This window comes from Seriola lalandi, unplaced genomic scaffold (genome assembly GCF_002814215.2).
Source record: "Seriola lalandi dorsalis isolate HSWRI2012SDOR001 ecotype SW California unplaced genomic scaffold, Sedor1 jcf7180002054522, whole genome shotgun sequence".
NCBI lineage: Eukaryota > Metazoa > Chordata > Actinopteri > Carangiformes > Carangidae > Seriola > Seriola lalandi.
In genome coordinates this window covers 1170077-1181449 of record NW_019525075.1, presented here as the reverse complement: position 1 = coordinate 1181449, position 11373 = coordinate 1170077, and the positions used below count along the sequence as shown (strand labels likewise).

General features: G+C 37.6%; 2 protein-coding genes across 4 annotated transcripts in view; both read right to left on the bottom strand.

Moving 5' to 3' along the window:
• Positions 1–1057: 1057 nt before the first annotated feature.
• LOC111660709 (aminoacylase-1) lies at positions 1058–8846 on the bottom strand. 3 transcript variants are annotated; one of them, XM_023414071.2, is made up of 15 exons: positions 8719–8846; positions 8182–8328; positions 7292–7356; positions 7079–7183; positions 6891–6985; positions 6623–6699; positions 5358–5447; positions 4600–4656; positions 4404–4477; positions 4241–4290; positions 3251–3395; positions 3027–3095; positions 2856–2935; positions 2123–2183; positions 1058–2023 (listed from the first exon to the last, which is right to left on the bottom strand). In XM_023414071.2, the coding sequence occupies exons 2-15, from the start codon at positions 8306–8308 to the stop codon at positions 1859–1861; spliced, it is 1260 nt and encodes a 419-aa protein (XP_023269839.1). In that variant the 5' UTR covers positions 8309–8328; positions 8719–8846; the 3' UTR covers positions 1058–1858. The 3 variants fall into 3 exon arrangements, with proteins under 3 accessions (XP_023269839.1, XP_023269841.1, XP_023269840.1); XM_023414073.2 differs by lacking the exon at positions 8719–8846 and adding an exon at positions 8527–8673; XM_023414072.2 differs by lacking the exon at positions 8719–8846 and adding an exon at positions 8515–8666.
• A 323-nt stretch (positions 8847–9169) lies between these two features.
• The window catches only part of abhd14a (abhydrolase domain containing 14A), a 4670-nt gene continuing 2466 nt past the window's right edge, over positions 9170–11373 (bottom strand). Inside the window, exon 5 of the mRNA XM_087176002.1 lies at positions 9170–10601. Coding sequence (XP_087032128.1) covers positions 10350–10601 — 252 coding nt within the window. The 3' untranslated portion in view covers positions 9170–10349. The remainder of the gene's footprint in view (positions 10602–11373) is intronic.

Genomic DNA, 11373 nt, shown 5'->3' with positions numbered 1-11373 from the left:
TGGCCGGTCTGCCGCACCTGTGCCACAAATATAGACTCCGCCTTACTCTACACTACCACCCGAGGTGAGCTTGATGTAGGCTGCTCTTATAAACAACCATAAATACAGAGACATAATAGCTGGCCCCTACACATTGACAATGACTGTAGGCCAGTTTTACATTTACACTGGATTTTAAATGTTATATGCTAAAATGCTAGTTACAGACGGGAGAAGTCAGCCATATAAATAAATGCTAATGTGAACACCTCACATTGACAATGCCAACATATTGATGTTTAACAGGTTTGTCATTATCACCACCTTACCATAGCATCTTAGCATGCAAACGTTTGCCTATTAGCACTATCACCAAGTAAAACTGAGGCTAATGAGATTTTCATTAGCTTTGAAGGTATTATGTCATAAATCAGTATTAGGAAAATTAAAATGTAGGCCTGATGATGGCCTAGATGAAAGGTCAGGGCATCACCAAAGTTATTACAATTCAAGATAGAAATCTGCACTAATATGGTGGCATTCAGTAGATGTGTGATGCTTTACTAAAAACCACAATTATGAGCCTCATGGTTGGTTCAGAGGCAGAGTCAAAACCTGTAGGGTTTATCCTCTGGGGACCATATAGTAGGTCAAAAGTTTGGACACACGTGGGAGAGTGTCCAAACTTTTAACAAACAAGTTTCATGGCATTCCGTCCCTTTGCTGTTGAGATATTTTAGCCTGGACCATAGTGGTGGACCGATTAACTGACATTGCCATCCTGTAAGCCAGGTGTGGCTTAAAGTGACCATCATAGATTCAGGACTGAGCTGAAAGCAGGGGAAACATGTAGAAGCTCAATTTTTTTTTTTTGTTAGGTGGGTGAAAAATCACTTGACTATTCACCATCTGTCTCCTGACTCCTCCTGTTGCTAACCGGCTATCCATTTTGAAACTCCAGTTTTTGCCACGGCAAAGGATATGATGTGGTCCAGTGGTGACATCGTAAAAGTTCCTACTTTTGGCTTATCACAGTGACAGGGCTTAATACAAAGAGAAAAAGAAAAAACAATGAAAGGAGTTTTTCAAACATGTTTAATGTTTTTAAAGATCATTTCATTTTAAAACATTTAAAAACATTATTTATATTTAGATATTTTTATAATTACATTATGTCACCAAAATTATACTGTTTTGCAAATGATTTATCAGCCCACCTGCAATACCTATGCAGCCCACAGGTTGGGAACCACTGGGTTAGAGGTTAAATGCCTTTGCCTTAGGCACTAAGAAATGTTCCTCCACAGCTCATTCATAGGTCTTTTCAATTGCATGTCAGTGTGGCATCATACAAATCACTAACTTGTGTAAAAGAGAATATTATTACTGAAGAAATGAACAAATATATTTATTCAAGTCTAGTTTATTAAATAAAATTCTATCTCTGGAATTATCATTTTTAAATCAAGCTAAATTTAAAAAGTCGCTATTAACTGACGTTTGATCTAAGAATTTATCAATCAAAGTTATCTTCACATGTTAGTCAGCTGATACGTTCTAATGGAAAAACATGGCTTACACAACTGGTGATATTTCTTCAAGACTGCAAACACACAGGCACACTCAATCAACAATGTTGACATATTATGTTGTTAAAAAAAAACTGCTGCAATACTGAGTAATGCAAAGCTTACTGTGCCTATATCCTGAGAATCATAAAAAAAAAAAAGAAAAAAAGAAAAAAAAGAAAAAAAAATCAATAGTACCAGTTTGGCTTAATGATATTATTAATCTTTGGTAATCTCTGCAATTTTTTCAAGTTAAATATTCAGATCATCAGTGATATACGTTTTAGAGAGGATTAAAACTGAGGGCTTATCTAAGCCTCATCAGGAAAGCCAGGAACGCTGGCAAGAGCCGGGATGAGCCTCTCGTACATGCTGATGCCTTTCAGGAAGACTTGCTCATTCAGATACTCGTTGTGATCGTGCAGCAGGATTGGTGTCCTGTTCATTGGGGAAAAGCCGATAGCAGGGATACCCACCTAGATTCATCAAACATAAATATCCAACGTCAAATGTCATCATAAATAGATGAATGAAATGGCAAAAACTACTGATCTGCTACTGCTACTTATACTTACTGCTCGGATAAAACGGCTATCTGTGGCAGCTGGAAATATCTCTTTTTCCAGAGTCATATTCCTACAAAGGAGATATTGACAAGGACAGACTCAATACAGACCTATAGTGACTTTATGGTTTTGTCAGCTACAGCTATCTGGATTAACATTTCCAAAAAACATCCTTAGACTGCTACAAGCTGTGTCAGATATGACCAGAGCCTTGTATATTTACAGCAACAAACAACAGTTGAAAAAGGAAAAATCAGCTTTTCCTCAGATCGGTAACTGTAGCCAGGGTAGACAGAACGCTTCTTTTGTGGGAGCTGTGTGAACGTTTGCAGCTAAGGTGTGAAGATTTATGGAGTGAATATATTAAAAGGGATGTGTAAGAAAAAATCTTTGATGATACACTAATACAGTGGACACTGTTTTATTGGGAAATCTGAACGCTCTATTGCTCATCTACAGATGTTAAATTTCTGTCAGCCAGAGAGTAAAATTAGAAAGGCTTAACTGATCAAATAAATTTCACCTGTGTTAAATTAGATACAACAGTAGATGGAAATGGGACCAAGATTGAGGTTAAAGTTATCACAATATACTTTAGTAATTTTAGTGGATGTGTCAATAGAAATTATATTTTATACTTTATAGAGCATCTGTACCTGTACCTGTGGATCTGCACTCTAACATGAAAAAGAAAATGTGAAAACACAAGCAGCGTATACATTAGTGTGCACAGTGTACTCACATTGCCTTACAGGCTACACTGAAGGCACTCCACCAAGGATCATTCTCCTCTGTTGACGTCACATTCTGGTTCATGTGTTTCTGCAAAGAATGGCAGTTAATTTAGTCTATTTACCGCGGGAACAAACCAACAGCAGTTGTACGACAGAGTACTGAGTTTATGTATACCTACCTGAGCAAATTTGTAAGTGACGTCTTCTCCTGCTTCCCTACACCACTGTTTGATCTGTCTTTCAAACTCCTGACAGGATAACAATAATTTAGAAGTTAGTGTAGAGTTTACATTGAGCTGGAGGCCATTGAACACTGACACATCCACCTGTAGATCAGATGGCTGCATGACTATATGAGCCATAACAAGTCAATCCGCAGATACAGACATCCCCACTCACACACCTGTAGATTTACTGTAGGTGGTATTCTTAGGTCGAAGCTGACGTCCATTTCAGCTGGGATGACGTTGTAGGCCACGCCTCCCTTGACCATGGTCATATTCACTGTGGTGACATCACCGAGCGTGAAACACTCACTTGTATTTAGCCTGAAATTCACACACAAGGTAGTAATGAAATTACTGCAATTCCAATACAGTTACACTGCAGTGAAATCTAAAGCAGAACTGTATTTTTGCAAAAACTTTTGTAAACTATAAAGGAATTAAGCACCTGTATAATAAACTGTTACCATGTATAATTTCTAGATAAACCACATGTCCATAAACTCTAAGAGACTAACTAGTTAAAATCCAAGATATTACAAGATTTTTCATAACAACAGACTTAGATTTTAAGGTATTCATGGAACACACAACCTGCATAACATCACTGTTTTATTATCCCAATAAATGTGCTTGAGCACAGGTGGCACATTATTGCCACAACAGTGTAGTCCATAAATCAGGGCTGCGTACATTCTTCAGCTTTGAACACGAATGTGGCATTATTACTGCAAATTATTAATAGCTCATGAAAGCATGTTAGTAGCATTACTCTTGGAGGAACCAGCCATAAGCAGACCCACAAACCCCTGAAATCATCACTTACTCTGCTGGAAAAGTCAAAATTCTAAATGTACAGCCGTTGTAAGCTGCTTTCACCATATTATTTATATCCACCGTATGAATAAAAGCATAGAGGGGAACTTTCATACTGGGAGTTCATGCAGGGAATCAAAGATTGTTAAAGATTTTATATTTGAAAAAGAAATAAATGCAAAAAGCAGATCATTAATTGTAGTGTCATAGATATGCTGCCTTTAAAACTTATCATCCCAAACTAACTCCAAGCAGCATATTGGTGAGAAAATCTATAATATGAAGAAAATGTAATATTCTTCATATTAAAAGTATACAGTATAATATTGTACATGGCATATATGTGCATTTACCTGTGTTTCTCCTTCTCTCTGAAGTCCAGGAATGAGTTTATGACTTGGCGCTATGAAGGGAAAGACAGCGTGGTCATTGACACAATACTCCTCACACCTTGTAACAACAGGTTTCATTGATTGAAACAGTTTTATTAATTGGTTGCATGACACTGACACTTACCAGCTTCTCAGCAGCTGTGTTCTCCACAAACCTAGACCCATGGCCTGGACTTCCTGGGCAGTGGACTGTGATCCCTGTAAAGGATGACCCACTTTATCATCCTTCACGGTTTAAAGCAGAACTAAGATGAAATCTGAAAGTCTTGGAATCTGATCACATGTGTGGTTATCTTGCATTGTGTGTATTTTATACTCACACCAGGGGTTCCTTTCCCCATAAAACACAGTGAACGCTTCACCAGGGTTAGCCAGACCTACAGAACACATGCAGAGAAAACGTACTGAAAGACAACTATAAAAAGGACTAACTGTGGGCCAAAGGAGAGCGGTTCATGATGTATGATTTGCAAGTAAACCAAAGTGAACCTACAGAACCAAAGACTGAAATCAGCACACATTTGACTTTGGCCTTAAGTCAATGTGGGCAATTTGACACAGTAAGTAATATAACATTTGAATACTAAAGGAGTTTTTTTTAAATCGAAAACAACTCGACTAGGTTATTTGTCTGTGAAGACGTTTCACCTCTCATCCAAGAGGCTTCATCAGTTCGTGTACGCATCTGACCAGGCTAGGACTGGTCCATTTGAATATTTGATCATCAGACTTTAACCCTAGTGACCACATACTCTCTCTGATCTGTGCACATCAGATTAAATCAAGTACAGGCTCTGTACCAAAAACCACTATGCAGGCAGGTTCACTTTGGAAACATTAGCCTAGAGATGGGCAAAAAAAAAAATCAAAATACTGACATTGTGGCATTCTTACAGACCTAAATGTACCCCTATTGCAAATTTCAATAAAACCAATAACCAATAACAAGATCATTTTCTGTGGCCGTGGTTAACACGACCAGTGACCCCAGTTTCAACTTACTAAGTGACTGAGTGACCTTCAGTGTTCAGGTTTTTATTTAGTAACTTTTGAAAAATGTGACCAGTTATTTATTTACCTTCATCGAGAGCAAAGCCAATGTTTAATTTCTGGAACTCTGGATGCTTCACAAATGTTTCCATTCCCTTGTGACCTCCAACTTCTTCATCTAAAAAGAAAAACAAACAAAAAAATGCATATTTTATTTGTTTAGTTATATTTTTGTTTGCCATATTTTTCTCATTTGGCAAGCAAGTGAACTTTTGCTAAACGTAGTAAGTGAACAGTTTTTTGAGGAAGAGATTACGTTCTGATTAAAAGCTGCGGAGCTGTTTAATGGAGCTATACTGGCAATGATATCAAGTCACCAAACTCCATGTTTCATTAGTTACACTTCAAACCCGACTGGCACAGTGCTGGTTTGTGTCAGGGTGTTGTTTCCAATCCATTTCAGTTTGGCAGAAAAAACAGCACATGCTGCTTATGAAAACTTGAATCAAAGGCTTTGCAAGGCAAATACACAAAATACCACATGTACTAACAACAATGTATACAGTCCAGACCAATAAAGACATTTAACATGGCTTATAGTGGCTGAATCTAAATGAAAAAGGTTCTTTACCATCTTTACCAATGCTTACAACTTACAAAAAGATTGAATTAAAGTTCATTTTTCTACACCACCCGCTGTTTTTTGATTATCACCTGATTGTGATTCTGTGTCACACCTGCTGCCTCACATGTTGCTTTATGCTCACTTTAAGCAAATTTTGCCACCCTTGCCATGATGTACCATGGGGCACCACAGCAGCAAACCCACTTATATCTTAACCGTCTAACCCTAACTAATTTTTTGCTTCATCTTTATCTTTTTCTCTCATTACCTTCTATTGAAGCCTGAACGACAGGCGAATGAATTCAAGCGTGCGTTTCCTGTTTGAATGTGATCTCCAGCTGGCTTCGGCAGACTTGGGGATCAGAATTAACCTTTGTTCAAATTTGATTAAGCACTGAGAAACACTGATACACTGTGTTAGGAAATGCGGAAGTTATTATTCTAGCGTGTTTCATTATCACGTTTAATACATTATCACATTACAAGACAGAACTGTAGCATCACCCTCATGCACTGTTCAGTTTGTGACTGTATCTTAACAAGTGTAGCAAAGCGAACAGGAGAGTGAGGAAGGTCTCAATCAAGCTCAGTTTGTGAACTGTTCACAGTCTTGATAAGAGGTCTGATAAGGCGGAATAAGTGAAAACGCCTCTGTGGGTGCAACAGCGTAGTGTAGAGTCTGTAACAACAAATCAGGAATGGAGGAGTTAAGCAATCAAATATCTTACCAGGAACAAACATTAAGTGTACAGTGCGCATCAGTTTCCGTCCCTCTGCCTTCAGTCTTCTGATTGCCTGGATGTACCTACAGAGAACAGAAGTAGAAACAACAGAGTTGTGACAGAAATAAGAAAATATGGCACCTGAACTGACAGTATACAGGTTGGATGAGTGGAAACAGGTGTTTCCCATTGAACATGATTAAAAGTGAAGATCACAACAACACTAGAGCACAAATCCTGATTAATAAAAGTTATCAAGGCAGTTTATACCCACTGTATAGTTACACATTTCATGTCCTGTGTTCCCCGGGCATAAATGTTGCCCTCTGCATCTTTGAAAGCACTGAAAGCATCGTATTTCCAATGTTCCTGGAGAAGAGATTGATATCAAATCTATTTTTTTCATGTCTATTACAGGTAATAACAGGATTTTAACACCATTAACAGAGATGGGCGCCATACCTGGAAAACAGGTACAACATCTGTGTGGGAATTCAGTAAGATGGATTTCAAGCTCGGGTTCGTCCCTTCCCATGTCATGATCGACACAACTCTGCCTGGACAAACCTAAACGGAGAAAGAACGGCAGGTGGGAAAACTAAATGTCTGTACTACGCTTGAAACATGTGGACAAGTGTGTGTTACATGGATTAAATTACCATCAGTCACACACACCTCAATCTTTTTCATGGGTAGCCCGAGCTCCTCCGCTATTCTGTCCAGGAACCGAAGAGCAGCATCTACAAATGATTAATCAGAATATTACATAGTCAAACTTCCTGCTGTTGTTAGTTGTGATGGTACTGTTGGACTTTGGTAAGATCACCAAACCAGGACAGAAATCCAAGGAATCAATCTGTTTCTATCAATTTAACTTATTCAAGTCAGTGTGTTGAGGCGACCAGGTGAGCAGAGTAGCTTTAATTGATGTAGTCCCTCTAGCATTTCCATGGGTCTACAACAAGGTCTCTTCCAAGTTGGTTATGCCTGGCGAAACTCCAAATAAAAAGGGGCATCTAAACAAAAACGTTAACAAATTCACATGGCGAGGGGGATCCTCTGAGGTGCCATATCATAAGAGTGAGGTATACCTGTCTGCTGATAAAACCTCACCTCAAAACAAAGATTGACGTGACAGTATTGCTGGACAGCTTAACTTTCTCTCCTAAGACCAAAAACTGTGCACATAACTGGAAGCACCTAATGCCTAACTGATGCAGATAAGAATTGGACTTTGGTAAATAAAATTGATACAATTGATTAATGCAAATAAATGTCATACTGGGCTTTTTTTTTCCTTCAACATTTTCAGGATTAGATTTAAATTTATCTAAAGAACATTTTTACTATTGGTTTGTAAAATAATATCATCTCACAATTATAATATTTCAAGTAAAATAACAGAAACATAAAAATACTGTGAATTGTGCAATTTAAAGTAATCAAGATGAATATTCCAACAAAGAAAAACTGAGTTACGCATAAAGATAACTGCCAGAAATTCATCTGTGACATTTCCAAAGGGTGCTGCTTGAATCCAGTTTACTGTAAGAAATGTATCTCACCATAGTCAGGCTCTGGGTGGACAGTTTTGAGACGGAGGTAGTCTCTGAACAGACTCACAGAGGGGTCTTCTCCCCCAGGAGAGCTCTGTCCGCCTCCAACACCTGGACCATCTTTGTCAGGCAGCATGGTGTGATGTATTTATTCCTCTGAGGACACAAGGACAATGTAATTAAAACACAACCATTCAAACTGTTACAGTCAAGAACAATAATATGGACGATACTTTATCAATGTGTCTTTTACTTGGCAGAGACGTTTTCTTTAACACTATAGTTCTTGTTACAGCTTTGTCTCAAAGAACGTTAGGTAACACTAACGTCAGCTGTCGGTACCTGCTAACGCACCTCTGTTCCGCTGGAAAATCATGCTAAAATAGCCAGCTAGCCATTCTGTGCCTAGCTGCTGTACAAGCTACGGCTGCGTATAAACCGCTGGTTAACTAGCTAACACTGTAGTTAGTAAACAGGCACAAAGAGGGCGGCGAGCAACACAGATTAATTTAGTTATTTTTAGGTGGAGTTTCTGACAGCACTTACCCTGTGCAGTTCACTTGCTGGTCAGGTAATGGTGTCAGCTGACTGCTGCTGATTGAGCCCTTTCCTGCCCTTCAAAATAAAAGTCCCGTCGCTCGAATTAAATTTACTTTTACTGCATGAAAAATGTTTCAAAGAATGTTGAGGCATTAATGTAAACATATGTAATTTAAACAAAAATATGCATGAGTTTGGGATCATTATATGTTTGTAGCCTGACCAAGCAAACTATGAGAATGGCCAGCATTGAAAATTAAGTTTCAATTTCATCATGTATGCTATATTATGGTGCTAGTAAACTGTTGATTGCTTATTTTCAATAGTTGGTCATTCATAAGTGATTATGTGCATTGGAATTATTAGAAAGTGTTCACTACTGCTGACATGGACACAGTAGTTTCTCATCACTTAATACAAAAGTCAAAACCACTGGGAGAAAAAAGTGAAATGCAGCTTATTCTTCACAACAGCCAGGATCAGTAGTGCAAGAAGTGTACTCTTGCACTTGATCTCCTTTTTATTCTTGCAGTTATTCAACACCCACTGCACCAGTAGTGGTGGGAGTATTGAGATCCTTTACTCAAGTGAACATAGCACTGGCATGTAAACACACCTGATAAAAGTAAAGGTCCTATCAGGGCATCATATTTTATGAGCCGATCTTATTTTTGTATGTTAAATTTCCTAGCAAATTTACATTTGCAAAGCAAGGTGGGTTAATGTCAGTAGCTGTAACGCTCATACTGAACACTTTTAAGAAAAAGGTATGAGCCAGTAGATTAATATCTTTCCAAACAGAAAATACAAAATACATCTCAACATGGCATTTTATCAACTGAAACATACAAAACACACATTTTTTTTTTTATTTTAAGCTATGCACATATCTTATTTTAGCATTTTTTGCATGATTGTCCAAACTTATTGCAAATATATTACATATAACTTTATCATCGTTATACAAATAAATGTAACATTTTTTTTTTATTTTAAATGGTCCATATTCTTTCATAATTTTTTTTATTACAGTGTGTATCAGTTCTGTTTGCTTTTGTTGTGAACAGCTTTTGTTGTGTTTGCCTGTAAGTTGGAATGGTTACCAGATCTTAATATACAAATCTGTTTGTCAAATGTAAAGCGAACAAAAGCTATGTCAACACAGGAACCTGCTACATTTGCATATTTACAATAACCTACATGTCACCTACAAAAATGGCAACTGTTAAGCAAAAACATTCCATGTTTTTACATGCAAATAGAGACATGAAACACATGAAACAAAACTCACCACTATACACGTCTGATGCTATTTTTTAAAATAAGCTGAGCTGAACTAGTTGTGTTTTTGAGTGACACTATGGAAAATTGAAAAAATGTTATAAAGGCAACAACTGAAATATTGTATTGTTAACGGTCACTACACGATTTTACATGCCATTTTCCATGTAAGAAAACCTATTCCCATGCCAATGATCTACATGTGATGATAATATGTGAATGATGCTGATCTTAGTACTTTTTAGCAGAACTGTCACCACACTAAACCACTGATCACAGGACTAGTGTTCCTCTTTCTGTATTCCCTTGTCTTTATTCTGTTTCTATCTTTCTACCGTCTTCCTCTGCAATGCATTTCATTTCAATTTGCTGAGGAAGTCGATCAATCCCTGGTGAAATTCTCTGGGTTTGTCCATGTAGCAGGCATGGCGAGCTCCTTCCAACTTGAGCACGAAGTGATGTGGAAGTTGTAAGAGGTTCTTGTGGGACTGGGCACCCAGATTTGTGTCAAGGGCTCCAAACACAATAAGAGTGGGAGTCTGGAGTGAGAAGCACACAGGAGTAAGGGAGACTATCCAGCATAAAAAAGTTGTCACACATATTTTCAACTATATCAGCTTTGTAAGGATACACCGCCTTCTCAATTCTTCTGAAACTGGCAAAGTTGTTGACTTATTGCATAAAAGCCTAGAGACATCGGATACATAAATATGGCAAAATGTCCAATGGACATCATGATGACACAACAAAAATACACTGTTGGGCAAACTTTTGCTGCGCTGCAACTGATGTAACTTTCAGTTAATCTATTAATGTTTTCTGTTTTGGTTTATCAATCATTTATTCTATAAAATGACAAGAAATACCAAAATGGCACATTACCATCATCAGTCGCAACAGACCAGATAAGATTTATCAGTTATTAACATAATTGATTTAGAAGTGAAATTATTAAATGCTTAATCAATCAGTCAACAGAGAGAAAATTAATCGTCAATTACTTTGATGATCAATCAATTATAAACTTGACTTGGGCTACAAGCATTTTTCTGAAGACCTTTCACTCCTTTCCTAACAATGTATCAAGAAAAATAAATGTTGATCATGAAAATAATCATAACCACTTGGTGGTAATTTGATTTATCACAAACCATATTTGATTTGGATTTGATTGAACTTAATTGGTATTTGAATGTGACATGTTATGTACACAAGGCATAAAGATTGGGAAGATCAGCCATTGAATAAGCCCTTGCTGTTTATTTATGTCTGAGGGCCCCCTAGTGGGTTAATTTGGTCTTGCCTCAGTGGCATGGATTTCCCATTAAAGGCACAGTTTCCCTTAACATGAAAGGTTAACCATGATGTTCACTCACATAA

Bases quoted from the DNA above. Each gene is read 5' to 3' on its own strand.
- LOC111660709 (XM_023414071.2), bottom strand. From the start codon at position 8,308: ATGCTGCCTGACAAAGATGGTCCAGGTGTTGGAGGCGGACAGAGCTCT. The intron at 7,357-8,181 runs GTGAGATACATT...AATCATTTGTAG, and splicing joins CCACCCAGAGCCTGACTATG to ATGCTGCTCTTCGGTTCCTG. The intron at 3,396-4,240 runs GTAAATGCACAT...TGTGAATTTCAG, and splicing joins AGAGAGAAGGAGAAACACAG to GCTAAATACAAGTGAGTGTT.